This window comes from Schistocerca gregaria, chromosome 8 (assembly GCF_023897955.1).
Source record: "Schistocerca gregaria isolate iqSchGreg1 chromosome 8, iqSchGreg1.2, whole genome shotgun sequence".
Taxonomy (NCBI): Eukaryota; Metazoa; Arthropoda; class Insecta; order Orthoptera; family Acrididae; genus Schistocerca; species Schistocerca gregaria.
The window spans coordinates 263151202-263176656 of record NC_064927.1 but is presented as its reverse complement, the minus strand read 5'-3'; the positions used below and the strand labels follow the sequence as shown (position 1 = coordinate 263176656).

At 39.6% G+C, this 25455-nt stretch overlaps 1 protein-coding gene across 1 annotated transcript; it reads left to right on the top strand.

Annotated features, from left to right (window-relative positions):
* Positions 1–421: 421 nt before the first annotated feature.
* Positions 422–16084, top strand: LOC126284767 (synaptosomal-associated protein 29). Its single transcript, XM_049983928.1, has 4 exons — positions 422–817; positions 901–1002; positions 1201–1372; positions 14973–16084. Exons 1-4 carry the CDS (start codon positions 563–565, stop codon positions 15233–15235), a joined length of 792 nt encoding a protein of 263 aa, XP_049839885.1. The 5' UTR covers positions 422–562; the 3' UTR covers positions 15236–16084.
* Positions 16085–25455: the final 9371 nt, after the last annotated feature.

Here is a 25455-nt window from a genome sequence, read left to right as displayed (position 1 = left end):
CGCTTTTGTAAAGAAAAAACTGCAAGAGCTGTTGTGCATGTTAGTTAAACAGATTGTCAATAGATGACACTATCTATATTGTTTTTATAAAAATATTTTCAATTCTGCAATTGTGGAATCTGCTATTTCGGCAGGAAACAGTTGATAAAAGTATGCTTTTTTGCTCCCGTAGATAAAATTTGCTTTATTTTCATTATTGTTTTGAGCAACTGTGGGGTGCACTCCTGAACGGATGTAAATGCAGAATCTGATGATTCTGAAGAACGTGGGAAAATAAATTACAATTTGAGTAGATTTTTCACCTTGCTGAAGACAAAATTCTTCTGTTGTGATGTAGGCATGGAGGTATTTTACCTCAATGGGTGTATGCTACAAGCAAAATCGAGAACGGCTTTGTAATCGAAAATTAGCTGCAATCGATATTAGTGTGACGTTTCATCTACAGTCACATGGAGTTTAATAGTTGACTGTGGTTAGTGATATAGCTTTGTGTTGAAGGTTGTCAAAATTTTTGTGCAGTTGTAGCTCTGTGGTAGTAAAGGTGATCGTGAAAGGTTGAGTGATGGCGGGGCAACGCTATTTAAGTAATCAGAACAGCCCTTTCTTCGCCATAGAGGATGATGTTGATGATGAAACGTTTCTACGAAATTCGAGAGTTGGAAAATCAAGTTATAATCAAGATAGGGTAGATTTAGAAGACAGGAGACAACAGTTGCTCGAGAGAAAACGAGAAATAGAAGAAAGAACTTTAGCGTCTTCCAACAGGTCTATTACAATGCTGCGGGATTCGGAACAGATTGGTGTTGCGACAGCAGAAGTAAATTTTCTGTGAAAATGTAATTTGGTTAATTTGTGTGCTTAAACTTTTTGACGTTTAATCATTTTGTAATTGATGCACAGGAACTATTGCGCCAAAGAGAGCAGTTGGAACGTACAGACAAGAGACTGGATGATATTAACGCAACTCTGCGATTCAGCCAAAAACACATTCAGGGCATAAAGGTACGTAGAAGGAATCATTGCCGATGCACGTAATGTTTTTCATCTCCGCAGGTGACATGAAATTTGCAGTCAAATATCAGTGTTTTGCTAATAAAAGGAATTCGAAATTGTTGTTGACTTCAGCTCCACTTCAGTTTGCAAATTACGTTGTTGAATGTTTATTGGGGATCGGAATTGTTTAATTCATTGTTTTGACAGAGTGTAATGGGCAGTTTGAAGAATTACTTCAGTGGAAAATCTAACGAGCAGCCTCCTGGTTCCAAAGAAAAATCCAGTATCGATGCTGACAAGACCAAAAGTCCATTAGTTGACACCATTGATAGAACAAGAAGCGCCCCTGGCTTAGTCTCACCAGTTGATTCACATCCAGGTAAGTGTAATAAATGTTATGTATTTTGTGGTTTTCGCACTGTGTGTGCAAGCAGAAAGCCTAAATTTTACACCTATGCATGAACAGATTGGTTTTTCCTGTGGCTAACTTCTTCCCTTATTTATGTTTGTTCTAAACATTCTGTATACTACTTGGAATGCTTGCCAGTAAACATATATGTATTTATTGGTGTGTTAAATTCTTTAGATTACAGTTAAAGTAAGGAATTCCTGAATTTGCGTCTTTAATGTAGTTGGGGAGTGGATGTGATGGCTCCTTGCCCTCTTCTTGAAGTTATTGTGAAACTTATAGTATATGAACTATAATGTAATGTATTCATCACAAGACTCATGGCATTATCAGTGATTTTTAGTTTTTCCAAGAAATTATGGGAACTGAAACCGCTCATGGAGTTTGCAGATTACAAATCTAAAATTCACTGTGCATTACCCAGACACCCCCCCCCCCCCCCCTTTGACTTTTGTAGGTAAAGTCCTTTGTTGTGTGATCCTTTTAAATTACTGCTTGCTCCAGTGAAGAGGAACAATATTGATGTCGGTCTTAATTTGTTAAAGAGATCTCCATGGCCTTGTAGGCTGCTTCTTTTTGCTTTATAATACAATCCCCATGTTATCCATTTTTTGTAAGTTGCTGTACCAGCAATTCATTGCTTTGAGACTATCAACTTTTGAATTAAAAATGTTTGCATATTCATTTGTGTGCCTACTGGAGAGATAGAGAAAACCTTTGTTGACTGTCCCATGATTCCTCTTTTTTGTTGCTGTTGATGAAATTCTGTTATAAGTGGAATCATAATCTGTAGCAATGAGTCCATCATTTTCCCAATCACCGTCTACAAAATATGAACATAATGAGGCTAATGATTCAAAGATCGTTTCTGCGGCACCATGGTTCCTCGTAGTCTCTCATACTGAAGACGATCAGTCTTTCGCCATGGTAAATACGTTTATTATTCAGAAAGGTGTTGATGCAATTGCTGGCCGTGTGAAATCCTGCTTATGTTTATGGAATGGCACTCTGCTTTTGGAGACTACTTCTGCTTCTCAAGCACAACTACTGCTTGCTGCTTTGCTTCTCCATGCCTACCCTGTTCGTGTCGAGGCCCATAGAACTTTGAATTCTACCCATGGTGTAATTTGCACCAGGCTGCTAGAGTCTAACCGAGGCCAAAATCCAATCTTACTTCTCTGATCAAGGTGTCATTGCCATCCATCATGTAATGGAAAAGGTAGATTTCTCCCTAGTGCCCACCTGCACTCTTTTCCTCACCTTCGATAGTGGTGTTGCTGTCAAAGACCAAAGCACGCTATGAAATTATCACAGTCTGGCTGTACATTCCGAACCCAATTCGCTGTTACCAGTCTCATCATTTTAACTGCTTACCAATGTCAACCGACACCCAGTCAAATATGTAACCTGCGGCAGGGGCGCACATGAGAGCGATCATGTGCCCCATTCTCCCTGCTGTATCAATTCTCCCATGTATCTTGATGAGCGGGTTGCCCAAGAGGTCCAGGTAAAGGAATAAGTGCCTTACCCAGTCGCTAGCAAGTTACTGGCTAGTCACAAACCCTGTGTTCTCCCATCTGGCCCCCTTTAGTTCAGTTCTTGTTACTCCTCACTCCATGAAGGACATGGCCTCGCAGACATGTGATGTCAAATTCAGCTCTGAGTTTGTGAAATCACCCAGTGTCAAGGTAGCATCGCCATCTACCCTGTCTAGCTGTGCAACAAACTGTCAAACTCTCGCCCTAAGGGGCGAAGCCACCAGCTACACAACCGGTAGGACAGTTCTACTCCTGTGTAGACTCCCTCTGTCCCTCCAGCCAAACACCCAAGTCTTCCTGTACCCAGAAAGCCTCAAAGAAGTCCACCAAAGATGAATGTCTTCTCCTTTGCCAACTCAAAGATCCTATTCGACAGTGTTACCACGTGGTATCTTAGCCCGACCAGCCTCTGTCGCCAGTGCGTACCAACCATTTTTCACAGACCGACAGCACACGCAAGCTGATGATTCTGTGGATGCCAAACTTCTCTGGTCAAGGAACTTGTCAGCTAGTATTCTTCCTTCTAGTAGTATAACAGAATCTTGGCAACAATGCAGAATATGTTTGGGAATTCTGTGACAGAGTTACACCGTGGTTAACAGAGAATTACCTTGTTAAATTCGTTTGACATTTTCATTGAATAATCAGTGATTTTCACTTATGCTGTGACTTCAGGTTATCAATTTATGATTTTGAGTTCAGGAAACTCATTTGACGTGGTAATTCTAACTAGTCTTGTCTTTCATATTGAGATTTGCCTGTCTTAGCTGTCAGGGGGACACTAAGGAAGAGATGAATACGACAGCTCTTCACTAGCACTGAGGTTACGTGGTCACCAGTAAGATGGCAACTGCTTTCTCTCTAGGTTTCAATCTCACTGAAAGCTAGGTTTTTATTTTTCATGTGACAAAGCTGCACACAGCCAGATCAAAAATGTTTGAGGAAGTCGAAAGAAATTCTCACCAAAAGTGTCTCGCTGTTCCGTTACCTCACTGGTGTATTGCACAATTGATAATTCCACTTTCTACTTCAGCTTACATAATTTTTAACTGTGAGTACACAGTTTTATTTATGAAATGTTTCCATTCTACTTGCATATGATGCACAAAGGTAAACAAACATAGTTTTGAAGTCCAAAGTGAGTAATATCTCACTAATTCATGCTGATATAGGCATATTCGTGTTACAGATACCTCATGTTTTATTAAAATGGACTTTCATCGTAAGATTATAGCTATTAAGTTATTTCATTTGTACTAATATAGTGCATATTTTAACAGCATTTACCATTAGTTCATTGAACACAACAGTAATTACCAGAGAAAGATCAGGTAGTCCTACCGAATATACATTGAACCCCATGAGGAATGGTCAGTATTCAGGGTTTTGACAGGAATGATCATTTGAAGCAAAAAATCTAGTTACCAGGGTACTATAATGGAGACCTTAACAGCTATGACCACTTGCTCATCTTTGTTACTGTGGAACACCTACTAAAAAGTGCTCATAGATCTTGGAGGTATGCACTTTAGAGCCTTTGATTACTAAAATTTTTGCTTCTAATGATCTTTCCTGTCACATTCCTGAATATTGACCATTCTTCATGGGACATGCCGTATTTTATTTTACATTATCTGAAACAGTCTGACAGTGTTAAGGTACTCCTTGAGGTTTTGGGATTTCAGCTGGATTATGTAGACTTCCTGCCACGATATTTTGGCTGATAGCCATTCACTGGCTTCATATGAGTGATAAGCACTGGAGATTACTAGTTCACATTACTAACTTTATGCCAAAAATTATCATGGAGATACATGTGCAAAGTCAGCTGTAAGATGAATGACGTCAAGTTTCACACCCTTTTTGAATATTGCTCCATCTGTGGCATGCAGGTGGGTGTGTAATGGTGATACTACAGGCACACTCTGTAGGAATGTGCATTTGTGGAGTTAAAATTCAAATGTCAAATTTAATCAAATTAACTATCACTAGATGTGGCATTGGTCAGAAAATGTTTTCTTTCTGAAGAAATTAAAGAAATGACCTTGTCCCAAGCCTTATCCAGTTGAAGTCCACCATCACAATTTATAGGATCTTCTTCTAAACGTATTTCCTCCAATTCCTTAATAACTGAATCCTAGAAGGATTTCTTCGAGGCCAAGATTTTTGGGGCAGAATAATCCATGGAAGAACGTCATGTCGAGATATGATGCTTGGCTATCACTAACTTACTGGGCTGTGCAAAACACGAGAGTTGCCATTGTGTTAAACACATCTTGCATGCACTGTCTATCCAATTTAGATTTTGCCATATTGGCAAGGTATTCTGTAGAAGTCAGCCCTCCACAATCCCAGATCATCCTTCGCTGAAGTGGGAAGGGCACAGTCTTTGTAGGTTGGTGTAATGTTTCCTTATTTTGCTGACATACAAGTGGAGTGTCCTTAACTTGAACAGTTCTTCCTCCTCTTGTTCTTGTAGGTGGTCACATTTCTTCTCCTTAAGGCTTTGCTGATTTGATGTGGACAATAATAATTACTTATGAACCCTGATTGTAGGTGTTCCAGCTCCTTTGCAAGGCTATATCCACCAAATTTGAAAGACACCCATAGTTAGTGACTGGTGGTGGCAGCTAGATGACTGCAAATATAGGTTTGTATGCGTGAGCTTGCAGTAAATGGAAGGAACCAGTGATCCATCAACATATTGCCAGAAGACTTTTGGTTTCATTTTGGCCAAATCAAGTGCATTCTTCTCCGTCTCCCATAAAAAACTCTGCTACCAGAGGGTAGAGAGAACTATGCATGGTAACGCAGCCAAGTTGCCCAAAATGTTCACTGTACAGTAAAATTGTAGGTTGAGGAAAGGACATTATGAAAGTGCTATGTTAGCTTTGAACTTATTGCTGGGTGCCAATGAATCCACGAGAGGGACCGCAGTGAAGATTGAGACAACATTGAAGCTTGCTAATAGGTCTTTTCAGTTGTTGGCAAGCAGCATTTGCACGACATAATGTGTACTGCTCATGTTGACTTCTCTTTGCAAGGGAATGGCAGAACTGGAGCAGTGGTATTGCATCACATTTTGCCAGAAATTGGGTGACAGTGCTACGGGCATCACACAGAATAAAGAGTGGTACAGATAGTTTAAAGACAGCTATACATTGGTGGGGAGTGAGCCACACTTTGGTTGTCCATCAACATACTGAAATAACCAGGTCATTGCCAAAGTGAATGCCATGGTGATGGAGGAACGTTGTGTGACATCAGAGAAATTGTGTAAGAACTGAGTGTTGGCACTTTCTTGGCACATTCCATTGTGTCTGAAGATTTGGCGCTGAAGAGTGCGTTGGTGAAATTTGTGCCGAAGCGCCTGATGGTGGAGCAAAAGCAGCTTTGTGTTGAAGTCTCACATCATGTGCTTTACTCCACAATGACCCGGCATTGTGAACACAGTCCTGGGTGTACAAGCACAACCCGGGAACCAAATCCCAGTCACTGTGGAAGCATTCCTCATCACAGAGACCAAAGGCCTGCCAAGTGTGCACCAATGTCAAATTGTTGCTGACTGCTGTCTTCGAATCATATGGTGTAGTAAAACATGAGCATGTATCACAGGTTCAAACAACACGGATGAGTACTACAGGGATGTCCTCCATCACCCACATGATGCTTTGTGTTGCAGGAGACTGTACTTGTGGTCAACAGGATATTGGCACCATCATGGCACCTCATACTTGATTAAGACTTTTTTGGTGAAAAAAGATTCTGTGCTTAAGCAGGCTCCTTACTCTCCTACTGTGTCCCTCTGTGACGTGTGACAGTTCTGCAAACTTGACAGGCTATTAAAAAGAATATGATTTCAGGCAACAGAGGACATTATGGAAGTAGAAGCAATGACAGCTTAGCTGAACTCCATTCTGAAAGAGGCTTTTTCAGCGTGCTTCCAACAATGGCAGCACCATTGGGAGAAGTGTGAGGAGTCCCCAAGGACTGCTTTGAGTGTGATTAGACATTCAGTGCTTCAGGCAAGCCAGTTTTTTTTCCTGGCCATTGGTTGGATACTTTTCTAACAGACCTTGTAGGTCTGACTGGTTGAGTCAAAGTGACTGCAGTCTATTAATAACCTCACTGGAGTTGTGAATATGATGTGAGCATTTCCCTGCAAAAGGTCTCACTAAAGACACAAGATGCCTAGCTAAGTCATATGTTGGAATTCCAGTATTTCTCACAAATGGGCCTTATTTGTGTATCTTTGGAAGATCATATAACCATGGTGGAGCAGAGCTATGAAATCTTAATCTTTCGCAACTTCTTGCAGAAGCAAAGAAGAAATCAGCAATATTATTGTTTCTCTTTTTACCCTCACTGTTGGGTCTGTATAAATTTTCCAGTATGTTCGTTCACTCAAGAAGGTATAAATCAGCACAGTTTTCAGAGAAAAGAAACATGTCCACCCACAACATAGAGGAGGGGAGGAGGAGTGATTGTTATTAAGGAACTGGAGGCAATACATTTAGCAAAAGATTTTCAGTTGTGATGGCAACTTTCAACTAGATAAGTATTACAGCCAGGTGATTCCTTCAACTTCCTTCAAAAAGAAAACATTGTATGACCAATGGCACATCTAGCAACAATTAAATTTACTAATTTTGACATCAGAATTTTAACTCTGTTAGTGTACATTCCAACAGAACGCACATGTAGTATCACCATATCCACCTGCCCACCATAAATTGAACAATACTCGAACAGGGTGCGATACTCGACAGATGTTGCTCATGTTGTGGATGCCTTTGAGCATGCATCACTGCGCCAGTTTTTGATATAAAGTTAGCGATTTGAACCAGTAATCTTATGTGCTTAACACTCATGTGAAGATGGCTGAAGGGTTGTCAGCTGATACATTGTGACAAGAAGTATGCGTAATCCAACTGCAGTCCCAAAACTTTGTAGAATACTCTTTAAAGTGGGAAAATTTCAGTAATTGCATTGTTAAAGTAGTTTACCAATTAGATGCGTAAAGAAAACTGACGGAGTTAAAGATATTGTCATACCAGGTTTGAATTGTATTTGCATCTCGAAAGGCATTTTCTTGAAGGTTGTTCGATGAGGAGTGGGAAAGAAAACATTTGAGGGCATAAGTTCAGAAGGATAAGTGTTTTAGTTATGACTTCCCAAACTAACTCCTGGATAGTTTTGTTTGCGACATCAGGAGAGTGTGTTATCTCATAGTAATAACATATGATGCAGTTTCATTTGTCATTTTCCTTACACTCTGACTGAAAGACGTCGTAGTTGGTGACAACTAATATCAGCAGCAATGAACACACCCTGGGGAGTGGGTAGAGCACAACACCTGTTTTCAGCCATCAGATGACACATATTATGTTGACACTGCCATTTGCTCAAGTATGTCTTTTCTGTTAGGCCCCATTTGTTAATTTCTTCTTAATTGTAGCTTGTCACCAGCAACAATATTGCATAAGGGTGCTTAATGAGTGAACAGAAGATATTCAAGCAAATTTGCTGTAAAATTCGCCTGTTTAGTTGTTGCTTTGAATTAGAGCATGTGGTACTCCTAAACCTGACAGTTAAATGGTCCCAGTTCATTGCATCTACATCTACATGACTACTCTGCAATTCACATTTAAGTGCTTGGCAGAGGGTTCATCGAACCACAATCATACTATCTCTCTACTATTCCACTCCCGAACAGCGAGCGGGAAAAACGAACACCTAAACCTTTCTGTTCGAGCTCTGATTTCTCTTATTTTATTTTGATGATCATTCCTACCTATGTAGGTTGGGCTCAACAAAATATTTTTGCATTCGGAAGAGAAAGTTGGTGACTGAAATTTCGTAAAAAGGTCTCACCGCGACGAAAAACGTGTATGCTGTAATGACTTCCATCCCAACTCGTGTATCATATCTGCCACACTCTCTCCCCTATAACGCGATAATACAAAACGAGCTGCCCTTTTTTGCACCCTTTCGATATCCTCTGTCAATCCCACCTGGTAAGGATCCCACACCGCGCAACAGTATTCTAACAGAGGACGAACGAGTGTAGTGTAAGCTGTCTCTTTAGTGGACTTGTTGCATCTTCTAAGTGTCCTGCCAATGAAACGCAACCTTTGGCTCGCCTTCCCGACAATATTATCTATGTGGTCCTTCCAACTGAAGTTGTTCGTAATTTTAACACCCAGGTACTTAGTTGAATTGACAGCCTTGAGAATTGTACTATTTATCGAGTAATCGAATTCCAACGGATTTCTTTTGGAACTCATGTGGATCATCTCTCACTTTTCGTTATTTAGCGTCAACTGCCACCTGACACACCATACAGCAATCTTTTCTAAATCGCTTTGCAGCTGATACTGGTCTTCGGATGACCTTACTAGACGGTAAATTACAGCATCATCTGTGAACAATCTAAGAGAACTGCTCAGATTGTCACCCAGGTCATTTATATAGATCAGGAACAGTGGAGGTCCCAGGACGCTTCCCTGGGGAACACCTGATATCACTTCAGTTTTACTCGATGATTTGCCGTCTATTATTACGAACATGTCAGTTATTGAAACTTCCTGAATGATGGAAATCAGTAAAGCCAGAACTGTCTTCCTTGAAACAAGCAAATCCTTTCCTGACGTGTTTTGCTCAAAAGCACTAACCCCATCTACAGTACAAAGGATTTGGGCTGTGACTGCTGCCTTCATCTCTACTTAATCCAAAGTGTGCAATGTTACAAATGTTAGATTTTGCCACACTGTTTTACAATGCTTATGCTATGTTCATAAGTAAAGTATGCATAATCCAACACATAGCTACAAGACACATACTAAAACTTAAAACAAGAAAATGGCAGCTGATGGACACTCAAAGCACCTCATCACTTGGTTGTATGGCACTTGATGTGAGGCAGCAAGTGACTGCTTGTTGGTAGCCACAGTAGCCTGAGGAAACTCTCAAGCATATACATCCTGATCTTCACACAGCTATGAGCTGTTTTGCAAATTGTTTCCTGAAGTTTTTACTATTACTGGGGTGCAAAAAGTGAAGTGGATTATCAGGAGAAATGCAGTTTTAAAAAACAGTTGAGTATGTGGACCTGAACTCAAAACTTTGTGGCTACATTTTGCACTGTTCACCACTATCATGAGCTCATTCAGCACTCAGCAGCTCAAGTAGGAGACAACACTTCCTCCATACATTTCCACATTCTATAATGTCGTGAAGTCATGCGTATGGTTGGACTGTCTGATGGGCGGTCAATTTTATTGGCTGCCATAACAGAACAACTTGGGCTTAGTCTCTGTGTCAGCCAGTCTGTAGCTGGGTTTATGGGTTCAAGAACACAGTTTGGATTTCTGAAGGGTTCTGATATCTAAAAGGCTATTTACACCTACAGTGAAAATGTACCTAATTCATTAAATAACAAGTTACAAGCAGCAGGTATTTTCTGTGATTTGTCAAAGGCATTCGATTGTGTAAACCACAACATCCTTTTAAATAAATTAGAATTCTATAGTGTCACAGGCAGTGCTGCAAAATGGTTAGTCATACCTCGCTAACAGGAAACAAAGGGTGTCAGTGCAAGGGACTAGTGAGTTAAGTCATCAGTCATCATCAGAATGGGAAGAAATTACATGTGGTGTCCCACAAGGATCCATCTTAGGGCCATTGCTTTTTCTTGTGTACATTAATGATCTCTCATCAGTTACACTGCCAGAAGCAGAGTTCGTTTTGTTTGCAGATGACACAAGTATTGCAACAAATAGTATGTCGAGTGTAGTTTTAGAAAGATCTGCTAATGATATTTTCATGGATATTAATAAATGGTTTAAAGCCAACTCACTGACATTAAACTTCGAAAAGACTCACTATATGCAATTCAGAACCTGTAAGAGCTTTCCACCCAGCATATGCTCAAAGTACGAAGAAGAGCTGATAGAAGAGGTTGACAGTCTTAAATTCCTGGGATTACAACTTGATAATAAATTCAGTTGGGAGGAGCACACCACAGAACTGCAGAAACGCCTTAACAAATCTGTATTTGCAATTAGTGTTAGCAGACATAGGCGACATAAAAGTGAAAAAGCTTGCATACTTTGCCTACTTTCATTCCATAATGTCATATGGTATAATATTTTGGGGTAACTCTTCAAGTCACAGAAGTTTTCAGAGTCCAAAAGTGTGTAATACGTATTATTTGTGGAGTAAACTCACGGACGTCTTGTAGAAACCTCTTCAAAGAACTGGGTATACTAACTACTGCCTCTCAGTATATTTACTCCTTAATGAAATTTGTCCTAAATAATATCTCTTTTTTTCCAACAAACAGCTCAGTTCATACATACAATACCAGGAACAAAAATGATCTGCACAAAGACTTAAAAGCACTTACCTTAGTTCAAAAATGGGTCCACTACTCAGGAACACTCATCTTCAATAATTTGCCAGCAAACATAAAAAATTTAGTTACAAATAGAGATCAGTTTAAAAAGAGCCTGAAAGACTTACTAGTGGCCAACTCCTTCTACTCCATTGATGAATTTTTTAATAGAAACAAATGATGTGTTGTATATAATATTAGTATTGTTATTTCAGCTTAAAAAAAATTAAAAAAAGGTGACTTGTTCCACATCCACAAGGATCTCCTCAACACGGATCTATGGAACAAAAACTAATCAAATCTGTCTGAGACTGTAAACGTACGACTCGTCTTCTGTATACGGTGGCTGTATTTAACATCAGAAATGTAAAATTATTAGAGATCACAGACCTGATATTCAACAGGAAGACTGATGACATTTGCAGTTCAGAAATATAAAATCTTTCTATAAAGATTTTGAGAATCTGTGTGAACGGGAAGCTTACAATCTATCAACAATTCTGATATGGCAGTGAGAGATGGTTTTTTTAATATGAAAACCATTCCAAAAGGAAGGGTTTCTCAGTGAGCAATGAAGAGACCTATGTTGGGAACTACTAGGACGTACAGTAAAGGAAACAAACTGATTAGGAAAAGGCTGGAGTGGAAGACCTTAAAGTGGAATGAAAATAAAATTGTAGGTGGAACATGTAGACAGACACAGTGCTGGTTCTAGATAATTTTTCCATCCAAGTGACACATCAATTGCCCCTAACCCCTCCTCCTGAGATGTTTTGAAAATTGAGAGAGATTCTGGTAGGTAGGCAAATACTAATAACAGCATTTTGCTTGTAGTAAACAGGCTATGAAGGTTTGTATGATGAAGGCTGTACTCTGCACCTGGATTGTTGATGCACAACACTGACCTGAACAAAACTAAGGCAGTGGGAACAGTAGTGAAAAATTGCAAATGTCTAGCTAAGGATTTAGTAGCCCAGACTGAAAAGAAAATCAACTTTGATTTCACAGGCAAAGACTATTTGTAGTATATGGAATGAAAGGCACCAAGGATGTACTTTCTTTGACAATGAAACACAACATGGCAACACCTAATGTTGTCAGAATGGAGTTGGGAGTCATAGAAGAGATGAAACCTGAGGTAGTTTAGATTACAATAGAAACAAGATTGGTGTGGATGACCAGCAAATAGGCTTTTACCATTTTGAGAGGAAAAAGTGGTGGAAGAAAGTTTTGGCCTTTTGATGATGATGATGATGATGATGATGATGATGATGATGATGATGATGATGATGATGATGATGATGATGATGATGATCTTAAATGTGTGCGTTTCTGTATAAAGTTGAAGTGTATTAGTAGACATCTCGTTCAATTCATTACTCAATTGGCAGATGCCTTGGCAATCACAGGTGGCCTGGCTGAATAAACTTCCACTTAGAACATTTCACCTGTAAATATAATCAGTGGAAGACATTTTCCTAAGTTCTTCCAGCTTCAGAAAAGTCAGAATGGCCTTGGAGGAGATAAAAAGTTAGTGCAGAAAGAAGCAAGCCAAGATCGTGCAAAGTGGCAAGGAGAGATACCAGATACTATTTTGAAGAGTGATGTAGGACTTTGTTCTTTCAGAATGGGAAATTTTTCACACTAGATCAGATGTAACTAAGTAATAAATAAAAACACATTTTCAAACAGTTTTATTTTTAGTAACAACAAATTCAAATTGTATCTCCGTTTAGAAAATTAAAGGCGAGACTGTTGCAAAAACAGCACATCTTAATTTCAGTATAATAAAACTGTCGTTGATGTAGGTTTGTTTCTTCGCAGCATTTCTTAGAAAAATGATCAATGTTTCAAATATAAACTGATCTAAAAAGTTCTCTGCATTAGAACCTGGTGCACAAAATCCAGAACAACTGAAAATGTGCAGCATTAGTCAGTCAATGGAACTGTAGCTGTCCAGTCCTCAGTGTTAAAAATAAATAAAAATGTTGAGACTGTGGAAATGGTTTTTAAAGAAATAAAATGAAAAATAATAGATACGAATTGCTCTGTAAAAGAAATAAATGTTGTACTTTCATTCCAGTGCTGAATATTAAGATGAAACAATTCATTACCCTTTAAAGTAATTTCTGAGATATTTTAAAAGCTTGTAGTGAAAGCAGAAAAAAACGAGACCTATTGTATTGTACTGGCTTATAATAAAAATATGCCATCTATTAGACTGAGTGGAAAGGGTGAAAATACAAAGTTTCGGTAATTTTTAGTTTAGTGAAGGAACTCCTGTAAGTCAAGAGTTATTTAACTTTTCATTGGAGAATGGGACATAAATACAAAAATAGTCACCTAATTTTAAATTAGAAGACACTGATCAACTGCATAAGATGTATGTTGCATGTGAAGGAATCAAATATTAGAAAATTTACCATGAAAGAAATTAAAAATTATCATTATAAGACAGAAAAATTTACCTTAAGGACTGCTCTACTTTACCTCTATCACTAAGTTCATATTTCTTCTTCACTCCCTTGGGATAAATTGTATTTTCTATTCCAAACTCTTAATGAGATTCAGATTTGTAGTAAGCATTTATCCATCCATTATCATACTGTCTCAAGACCTCTTGCAGTGTCATCATCTTCGAAAAGAAAGAAGAAGAAGAAGAAGAAGAAGAAGAAGAAGAAATTGGATCCTAAACATAGTTTCATACCATATCACTGCACAACAGCTGGCCAGAGTGGTCGAGTGGTTCTAGGCGCTACAGTCTGGAACCGCGTGACTGCTACGGTCGCAGGTTCGAATCCTGCCTCGGGCATGGATGTGCGTGATGTCCTTAGGTTAGTTAGTTTTAAGTAGTTCTAAGTTCTAGGGGACTGATAACCTCAGCAGTTAAGTCCCATAGTGCTCAGAGCCATTTGAACCACTTTTGAACTGCACAACAAAGAAATAAGAATTCTGGTCATGTTCTTGCAATACCAGTGGCACTGTTTCTTCCAAAAGTATCTCCCTTAGAATCTTCACTAGTTTCATAAAAGGCATCATACACTTCATCAATGTAGTATCTAACAGGCTCCAAGGTATCCATTTGATATTCCCAAAAGGTACCACTGAGAGGTTTTACAGCCAGATAAGAAAAAACTTCTCTTCAAAATACATCATCAAAAACTTGTTGAACTGTACTGAACACATGCATGCCTCACATCATTCCATCTGTGATAGGAAGTACCTGAAATATTGGAAGCCATAGATACCTCATTTGGGAGTGCCAGCTTCAATCTGCTCTTCTAATTTTATAACTTTTCTTTATACAGTTCATTCCAATTTTTTTAGGTATCTTACTGTCATGAGTCCTACTCAGACTGACTGTTTCTCATGTTAATATTTGCAAATTAACTTCAACTTATTAACTAGTACATCAAGAACAAGAAGAAAGTATAATTTTCATTGATTTCAGTTTTTCCCTTAAAAATAGTTCTTAAGTGGAGGAACTGAAGTGATAAAGATATAAGTAATCATTGCATGAAATAAATTAGTCATTTTTTATGTATTTCGATTAATATCTATTTTAGATTATTCTAACTTTAGTTTTTAATTTAAACCATAACAGATGAACAGTCTTAATGATTTTGATTTGTAACAGGTCTACGAACCAGAGGATTAACAACTGATACCTTCGCCCCTGCTGACACTAGTGATATGAGTGACATGCAGTTAGCTTTGGACCGTAACTTGGAAGAAATGTGTGGTTCATTGTCACGGCTGAAAGGTTTGGCTGCTGGGCTAGGGGAAGAAATTGATTCTCAGAATGAGCTACTTGATAAAATAACAGACAAAACAGACACAGCAGATACCACTTTGCAGCGCCAAAATAAGGATATGCGTCGCTTGCTGGGCAAGAAATAGTGTGTTGGTGACAACATAAGACGACAGTGAGGCCTTATAAAGATGGAAACTTGAGCTGTCATTACCATCTTGTGCTGTGAAGAGTTCTATTTGTGTATTTCTTATGAAACAGTTTGTTTCCTTCCAGTGAACACTGAAATTTAATTACATGGAAGGTGGAAATTTGTGTCAGTTTTTAAAATGATTTTTTTCCTTATGAAATCTGACACATGTAAAAACAAGCACAGCTTAGTGTAGATGTCATTATGCAATCTCAGTGATATGTTAATTCAGCAAGCTATGTTAATTTGTTAAATGTTTTGATGAAACCTATTGTTCAATCTGTGTTGAATGCATCCTTTTTGTGATGTGGTGAGAGAGATTGTAGGGGAGGCTACAAGGTGTGTGTGTGTGTGTGTGTGTGTGTGTGTGTGTGTGTGTGTGTGTGTGTTTGGGGAGGGTGGGGGGTGGTACTGAAGTACTTATTTTTCCTATTCCAACAAGTCTTGGAAGAGTGTATTAAATTTCTGTAAATAATAGCAACCTTATTTTCATGTTTTTTTTATTTGAGAAAACATTGATGTGTTTCTGTGTGATAGCATACAGTAAAATTGATACTAACTGTTCAAATGAATGAAGGTTTTATGAATGTTTGCTCAATTGACTTTCCTTTCCTGCCCAGGTAGCATTCCTATCAGTTGTGATGTATTAAAACAAGACAAATTAAATGTTCTGCTTCTATGCAGCACTTGTGTTCTACAAATGAAAAAATTCTGTGGTGCATTTAATATACCTCTGGTGTTCTCATTGTAGTTCACAAAATATTGTTTGTAAAATGTTTCATATATAATAAAATTGTTTTTTACTTTATTTAGAACTTTTTAAATTTCATGATACATCTCTTTTTGTATTGGTTATTCATGTTGAGTTTTTTGTGAATAGTTTGAGTTTTGGTTTGCATTGATTCTGTAAATGCATTGATCTTACCTTAAGGTGGCTGTCATCCAAAAACTGACAAGCAAAATAGATGGTGCTTGGTGCTATTTTCAACAGTGTGACTCAGAATACGGTATTTGCAGATGAGATAGCTTTGCATAGGAGAAATACAGAATATTTGCTGGAAAACTATGTAGTTTTGCAATACAAAATGACTGCAGTTGGCTTGGTCATAAGGAAAAACTAAGTCTGTGGCCAAAACCTGCAACAAAACAAGGTGGAGAGGTGCTGACCTGTTGGAATAGTTGGAAAGAGTAAATCAGTTTCAGTATTGAGGCAGGAGGAGGGGAGGGGTGGGAGGGGGGAGATTATGGAAGCAAAGATAAAGGCAAGAATAACTGCAGGTAACAGGTGATAATACAACTTCCTTAACGTGCTGTGATTTTCCAACATTACAAGATAACTGAAGATAAGTTTACAAAAGATTATAAAACCAATTATGAATGGCTCCAAAACGTGGAGAATAACCCATCAGGTTAGACATGTTTTGGATGCTTGGCAATGCAGAGTACTGTACAATATCTATGAGACAGTATTTGAAAACGGTGCTTCGAGAATTAGAACCAATATAGAAATGTACATGCTCTCTACACAATCTACCAATCACTGTAGCTGTAAAAGCAGAAAGGTTACAGTGGCTGGCGCATGTAAAGAGAATGGAAGAACAGTGAGTGCCAAAGAATGTGTTAAGTATAAAGCCAGAGGGTAGCCACCTCAGTGGGGAGACAGATTACAATGGCTGAATCGTGTAGAGATGGGTGTGAGAATGTTAGGAGTATGGAACTGGAGAAGGTTGGAAAAGTAGAGATGATTGGAGGAGACAGGTGGTGGACAAGGCCTGGGCCCTTTGTTGTCTGTAGCACCAGAAAATAAATAAATATTGTCACTTGGTTTGTAGGCTTTAGCTAAGTTTGAGTTTTTTGTTTTTTGTGCTTCTGTAGCCAAAATATGCAATGAAGAGGAGAAACATTTGAAGAAAGAGGTTTTATAAAGCCCTTGGTGTGTGTGTTTAGTCAATGAAACTGAAGTATTTGGTGGTGATTTAGATTACATTTTATATGAAAGTAGTGGCGAACATAATTTGTTTGGTTTTGAGTTGCTGTGTATGTTTATAGTTCTATTTTTATGGATCGTGTTGTAATGAATGATGTAGGTGCAGCAGGAAAAGAATGAGCATGTACCAGCTTATACACATATGCCTATTAAAAATAGAAAAAGATGTGAAAGCGAATTTGATGGCAATTGGATGGATGTGGATGGCAGTGTTGACATAATTGTGTATACAGCCCCTCTTGGATTGAAACGTAACAGCCATGTCCACTGTTACGTAACTGGGTATAGTGGGACATGTTGATGCTTACAGCATTCGAGAATAGCCTGTAAGGCAGAAATTGGCTAGTCGTGTGTAATTAAATACGCCAAAATGCTGAGGTGGGACCTCTACACTGTCCAACAAATGAGGTGTGATCAAAAAGTAATGGGAATAATTTGTTTTCCTTAAAGAACCTTTAATCGTTGTCTCATCACAAACATCAACCGATACTTTGTCTCTTTCAGAGTAATCCCCCTCAGATACTCCACACTTCTGCCAGAAATTTTTTCAAGTTTGGGAAGCATTTACGGGACTCACTTTTCGTGATGGTGTTCACTGATTGTTTTTTTCATCAGTTGTGGCAAAAATGCCCTTTCTTGGTTCTCTTCAGCCTCAAGAATAGAAGGAAGTCACTGGGGCCGTGTTCAGCAAATACGGTGTTATGCCAAAAAATCATGAACAAGCATGGATGTGTGAGTGGGAGCATTATAATGATGCAATTTCTATGAGTGGTTTTGTCACAGTCCTGGTCATTTTCTTTGGGTTGCTTCAAATAAATGACGCTTAACTTCTTTCTTGATTGTATGAACATAGGGGAGTAACTGATGATGTACTGTTTCATTGTAATTGAAGAAGACAGTGAGAACTTTTGCATGTAATCAAATTTGACAATTTTTTTAGGCAGTTTCCATTGGGATCATGGGGGCTTGGTTTTGATGTCATACCCATATACTGATGTTTCATCACCTTTTACAACCTCCTTTAGAAGTTTGGGATTGTCTACTTCATCCAACAATTCCAAAGTGATGTCTGTGTGGTGTCATTTTTTGTAGAACATTCTGGAACAAACATTGCTGCTACAAGTTTCATGCCAAAAACATCCAAAAAATTATTCAGCATGAGCCAGAGGATATGGAAACATCAGCAGCAGCCTCTCTATTGGTATTGATGCTTTTTCCAAAACTGTCTTCTTTACTACTTCCACATTTTCATCAGTAACTGATGTGCTAGAGCCTCCCAGGAGGTTGTTGTCTTTAACATCTTCTCGATTCTCTTTGAAATGTTCATACACTTGTAATTTCTTGTCTTCAATATAATATTCACCAAAGGCCACAACTGATATTTTGAATGCAGTGCTGCTTTTTGTTCCATTTTTTAAGCAAAGTTTAATGCAAAATCTGTGCACTATCTTTTTTGTAAGTAAAAATTTGCCGAGCACTCGAAAATATATGTAACCTGTTCAGCTGTCAGTAATAAAGTAAATATTCAAAACATGTGTAGATATAAATATGCATCAGTAACATATGTACAAACAAGATAAAAATATTGAAAATCAGATTTATAAAGCCTGTGAAATTAAAAAAAAAATTTGGCAGCCATAAAGGAACATGTGAAATGTTATTAAAGTCACAAACCTGCAAAGCTAAGATCAGAGAATAAACTTCCGCTTAATTTTAGTTTAAAACAATGGAAAACTGTAACAATAGCAAAAACAAAAAAGATCGTTGCTTTTACTGCATACAGCAAAAGTGAGAGGCCAGATATGAAGTGTTGGAGTGCTGAAACTGCTGTACGTTGTAATTTTTACCCCAATGGTTTTTCCAAGGGATAGATTTCTAAACATACTATCCAAGATTCACCTGAATGACAAGAAGCTGCACAAGGATTTGGCGTATTTTATAAAGTTCAACCTCTCCTCAATTGATAGTGGAATTCCAAAGTATTTTGTACTCAGAAGCTGTAACTGTTGAAGGAATTTCTCTTTAGAGGAAGAGTAAGCTTTGAGGTTTGTGGCCAATAAGCCAAATAAAAATGGTTTGAAGCTTTATATCTTAGTGGAATCCAGGACGAGATGTGTGTGGAATTTTGAAGAATTGGAGATGAGGCAATAAATTAGTGCTTCTGGCATGATACAATAAACTAGTAAGCTGCCAAATGTTGGCAGTTTTTAAGCAAGTGTACAGTTAACTAAAGCTAGTGCTTTTATTATTAGAGCAGTAACGAACAGGAAAGAACTGGCAAAATCACTAAAGGATATGAAGCTAAAAAGAGGAACAAGTTTTCTGCTACAAAAGGAACATTTTCACCTTGACCCGGGTAGAAGAGATTTTTTGATGACCAATACAAGGCGCACAGGTACAATGCAGTGTTACAGCAAAGAGATAAAAAAAAAACAGCAGCAGTTGCTGACTAATTGACACAAGGCTGAGATAGACCTGTTTGACCAGTCATACAGGGGGCACTGGACTACAAAATATTGACATAATGGAGGCTTTTCACTGCATTATAATGGCAGTATCTTGTACCTCCATACTGCACAATACAATCAGAGAGAGAGAAACTCACTCCAATGAAGTTATGTAGGTAATATGTACAGGCTTTGTGCTCTTTGCTGGGGAGTCACCATAGAGCTTTTCAGAAGCGCCAAGAAAAGTAGCTTTACTTTCAGAAAAATTCTTTCATAATCGCATAACCATTGCATAAGGGAAAAAGAAAAAGAGAATGGATTTGATGTAGTGTGCAGTGGAAAGGGGAAAATTTTTAACAAGGAAGGCTAACTTTGGTATTCTCTCTTTTGAGTTTGTAATGTAAAGTGGCTGTAAAGAAATTAAAAAGAAAAGGTCAAGTGGTTGTGTACATGTGTAAATATTGGAATCCTCCTCCAATTACTTTTTCTGGAATAAATATTACTACTGAATTAGTGATGTGCATGTCTAGTTCCTGCACTAGTAACACCAGAAAGAGTGTGTGTAAAGTACAAAGTCCCACAATTATGAGGGTGGTTTGAAAACTTCTCAGAACAAAATAGGAAAAAAAAGCACTTACCACTGAAACTTTATTTTTCAATCTAGCCTCTTTATAGATCAATGCACTTGGTCCAACAATGTTCCAGTGGCAACAATTCATACCTTAGTTTGTGTGATTTTGCCATGGCGACGGCACACATGCAAGTGCGCATTGCCTTGATGGAAGGTCACTTCCTTCCTTGTTAACCCTGGCATTTTTTCTCATATATTGTGTTGCAATTTGTCCAGGAAGTTAGCATAGTATTCTCCAGTAATTGATTGCCCAGTGGGGAGGCAATCTACAAACAGGATCCCCTTCGCATCCCAGAAAAATGATGCCATGACCTTTCCCGCTGAAGGAATTTTCTTTGGTTTCAAGAGAATCAGCATGTTTCCACTGCTTTGACTGTTGTTTTGTCTCTGGGGTATAGTACTGCACCCAAGTTTCATCTGTTGTCACAAACCAGCACAAAAAATCTTGTTCATTTCTCCTACAATGGGCCAAACATTGTTATGATATTTCCAGAATGAGATTTTCACTCTGCAGTGGAGTGTGCGCTGACATGAAACTTCCTGGCAGATTAAAACTGTGTGTCCGACCGAGACTCGAACTCGGGGACCTTTTTACTTTCGCGGGCAAGTGCTCTACCATGTGAGCTACCGAAGCACGACTTGCGCCCGGTCCTCACAGCTTTACTTCTTGCCCGCAAAAGGCAAAAGGTCCTGAGTTAGTCTCAGTCGGGCACACAGTTTTAATCTGCCAGGAAGTTTCATTATTAAGATACGTCCATTCTCATGCATTTTTGACCCAGCATCAAGAGTCAACAGCACACATCTTGCAGATATTTTTTTCATTCCTAATTCTTCAGCTAAAATGTGATACACCCTTTCAGATGACATCTGGCAAGCGTGACCAGTTTCACGCACTTTCAATCGACGATTCTCCATGACCATTTTGTGCACTTCTGCAAGGATTTCTGGAGTAGTGACACATCTTGGCCGACCACTGCATGGATCATCATCTCTAAGCTCTCCTGACCAAATTTAAATTAATTTGTTCACTTGACAACAACTGTATCTGAAGGAGCAGAGTCCGTTAGTGTATTCTTGAAATAGGCATGAATGTCCTTTGCTTTCGTAAATTCTTTGCGAAGTACTCAATCACTGGTCAACTCGCGACTTTTTCGATTTTCGCCAATTACTATGCAGGAAGAACAGAGAAACATAACCACCACAGCTCTCTTCCAAGAGCACTGATGTGGCATGTGTTTACAGGCAACAGTACAATAAATATCACATACACAACTCGTTGAAAGTGTGGTTGATCGCTTGGAAGGATAGGAGAGGAGGGTGTGGAGTACTATCAGTAACTTAAAGTCTGCAATGCTTCTTCACGTAGTAAACATCACTTTATTGCAAAACCAATTACAGATTCTGAAAGCTTGGCCTTTTGATATTTTTCAACATAGGCCCCGTCATGAGCAATGTATTTTGGAAATTATCTGGGAGCTTTTTCATTCCCTTGTCATACCACTCTCCCTTCAACTTGTGCAGGAAGTCGGTGGGATGCCTGCGGCCGGTTGCAGTCGTCTGCAAAATCCCTACACAGCTTACACACATTTTTATGTCCATACACTTTTCTCCATACAAATCAGTCAACTGGTGATGGATTTCAATAGTGTTGACCCTTTAACACAGAAATAAGTCTCTCAATGCAATTCACACTTGGTGGGAGCATTGATTTTTCCCTTCCATTGTTAACAGCTGCTACGACAAAAATGAGTACTACAGAGAGGTGGCGGCTGGCGAGAATAGTTGCGTGGGAAGCAAAGAACATGGTGCTGTTGTCAGATTTAAGCTAGCTCACTGTGTCCCGACATTAGCATGTTTGGAGGTCTTACTTTATGGACAGCCCTCATAGTATGAGTGTATTGGGTTGGGCAAATGGGGGAGTGATAGACATGGATGTCAGAGAGGAGCTGATGAAAATTAAAGCCAATAAGATTTTGTGGTATGTTGTAAGGACAGTTCCCACCTGCTCAGTTCAGAAAAACTGTTGTTTGGGAGGGAGGTGTACACATGGCATGGGTTGTGAAGCAGCACATTGCTACACACTCAGTTAGGTACACTTTTATTCCAAAGTGAAAACCTTTACCTCAGCACTGGGAAGAAAACACACACACACACACACACACACACACACACCACACACACACACACACCAGTGCCTCCCATCAATCCCACAGAAGTTTTTCCTATACAAAGGCTTCATTTTCATTGCTACATCTCAGTTTTATTATGCTAGACTTAGCAAAGACCTAATCTTCTTCTCTCAATATGTGACCACTATGGTGGTGGCTGGATTGCGTGCTGGTAAGTTATGATGTGTGATTCCCCGACATGGACATAGATGCAGTGATGTCAGTGAGGTAGAGTAGAATGGCGAACTGTCATTAAAACATTCCTGGTTAAGATAGTGCTTTATTCATGGCAGTTACAGTGGTGGAATCATAGGTGGAAAGGTGGTCAGTGCCATCTATGATGTCGGCAGCCATGGTTGCTGCCATATGCCAGCACCAGTGCTAGTGTGCCAGGAAGGCAGTATATGCTGTGGGTGGCATGTGTTGGTGTCAATGTAGCTGTGGTAAGCTGACACAAGGTGGCATGTTGTAGGTGAAGGTTGATAGAAACAGCCCTGCTTTCTTGGCTGTTTCTGTAGTGACAATGTACAACACTCTGGGACAGGAGATGTTAATCTGTGGCTTCTGGTATAGCTGAAGACAATGGTGTGCTCCCACTGTGGTCATTAGACAGCAACAATGTAGGCCCAGGCTTGAACTTATGGTTCACCAGGGTGATTACCGTGAGCAGAAGGTAGTCACCCAGCACTTGACTCGCAGCGCATCGAAGACTGCACGTAGACTTCAGCTTAGACAGAGGCCTGCAGCTGGTGGCAATAAGGGCTGGCAATGGCAGCTGGATGCTTCATCTTGAATTGTAAGTGGTGTTCTTCCCATAGTTGACCACGTCACTGTGCATACAGTGCACCTGGTTACCACTCAACACAACCTGCAAAAGAGGGTCTCGTTTGGTTGGGATGTATGTGGCCAGTGTTTCTCCAAGACATCACAGAACCCACAGCAGGTTGCCATTGAGGAATGACGACATCACTAGCTCCAGTTTTCTTGTCTAGTCAGCTCTTTCAGGATCCCTGCCATGGCTGTAAGATGTCACAGTTTTGGATTTCAGGGATGTTGGCTGTTAGAACGTGTCCTGAATATGCACTACTGCTCCATAATGCATGGTCATTGAGCCATCTTGTGCTTCTATCCCTGTGATGTTATTCTGCTGATTGATGCAACAGATCATTGCCCACAGCAAAACTGTGTATTGCAACACTACAGAAAAAACACTATTTTGCAACCAACCTCTCCAACTAAAAGCAAAGGTTATACTGAACCTTACATCTGAAAGTTGATATCTCCATCCATTTCAACGTAACCGCCTCCTGTGTTGCTTCCAGGAGCTTCTGACCTCCAAACTGGTTTCAACCACTTTTGCTATGTCCCTTCCAAATAACCTGTCCCTTTCAGCAGAGGAAGGAAGAGCCATCCGCAATCTTAAGATAAACTGCAATTTGATCATCCTTTTTATCAACAAATGCCCCTCCACTGCTGCGATGAAACACAGTGACTACCAGACAAATGGTATCTGGCAACTCTCTGACTCTTCCACCTACAAACCGTGACACAGTGACTTTATTGGAGAAGTCCAGCGTAATATCCAATATGTATTGGAATTCTCAGACCCCCTCCAGAATCTCTCCACTGAGTCCATATCCCTTCTCACACCAGCTGAATGTTGCATTTTCATGTTTCCCAACCTCTACAAGCTTAACAATGCTGGATGTGTTATTGTAGCTGGATACTGCAGAAATGATTTCAGCTGTTGTTGAGCAACACCTCCAGCCCACTACTCTCACCCTAGCTTGCCGTATTAGAGAGATGAAACAATTTCTTTGAAGGGAGAACATGTAGGATCATGGCTTACAAGTTGGTGGTATAGCAGTCCAGTTTTATTGCAGCAGCCATGCACTGTTCTCAGGATGTAGGCTGTGGTGACTTTAATTGACAAAGAACATGTCTGCACAGTGATACATTAAGCAAAGGAATATACAACCAATTAACAATATTTTCTAACAGCAGAAGTCTGTACTTTTGCGACCATGTGACTGTAGCAACCGACATTGCACAGTAGATCTGCTTGAACACTGTTCCCAGAGAGTGCACTTTCATCAGTGATCAAGCACCTTGTCTGATTGTGTAACAGCGAGAAAACGATGTGTGAGTGGACAAAACTACAACCATCATCCTGACCCGCAGGGTGCTGTGTACTTCGCAGTCACAGTGAAATAAGATGGATGGATGGTGCTGACTCAATAATCCCACTTGCATTGTGGGGAGCTTCTGATAAATTCGACCCTTGTTCTCTGTGGCAACCAGAATCGGCCTCTGGGAGCAGCAGGTACATCATTCTGTTGCTCAGCTCACACTGGCATCTGCCCATCTGAATTGCACTGTTGCCAAAACTTGGTCCAACAGTAAATCTGTGAGCACACTGGTGAATTCTGGGCACTGCTAGCTTGTGCTGATTGTAACTATGGGTCTGGCATTAATCCATTTCTCGTTGAGACTGCCACACAGATCCCCCTTGGAGAGCAGTTTGGTATTGTGAGAAGGCACCAGTGACCAGCTTGTGCCTAAAATGTTTGGAGTCCACATGTTTCGTGGTGATGTCAGTGTGAGTGTGATGGCAGTGGGCTGGCACACAGTGATTGTGTGATAGCCAGAGATGTCAGTGCGCGGCTGGTAGGATGCATGGTAGGTGTGTCTGCGTGCAGCCATCTAGTGATGGCAACAGCAGGCTACTAACAGTCCACAGCCATACGTGATTTGTCTCTAAGGGCACTAACATGCAAGAAATGTCTGGTTGGCAATTAATAAAACACATCAAGTATTCAAAAGTTTTACAGTTAACACAAGGAAATGAAATAGTGTTCATCAAGAAATATTGCTGTGCATAGTTCTCTGACACAATCCAATGTGGAACCACAGCATGGCACTTGATCCAGCCTCGACACTCAATAT

Bases quoted from the DNA above. Each gene is read 5' to 3' on its own strand.
- LOC126284767 (XM_049983928.1), top strand. From the start codon at position 563: ATGGCGGGGCAACGCTATTTAAGTAATCAGAACAGCCCTTTCTTCGCC. The intron at 1,003-1,200 runs GTACGTAGAAGG...TTGTTTTGACAG, and splicing joins AACACATTCAGGGCATAAAG to AGTGTAATGGGCAGTTTGAA. The intron at 1,373-14,972 runs GTAAGTGTAATA...GATTTGTAACAG, and splicing joins ACCAGTTGATTCACATCCAG to GTCTACGAACCAGAGGATTA.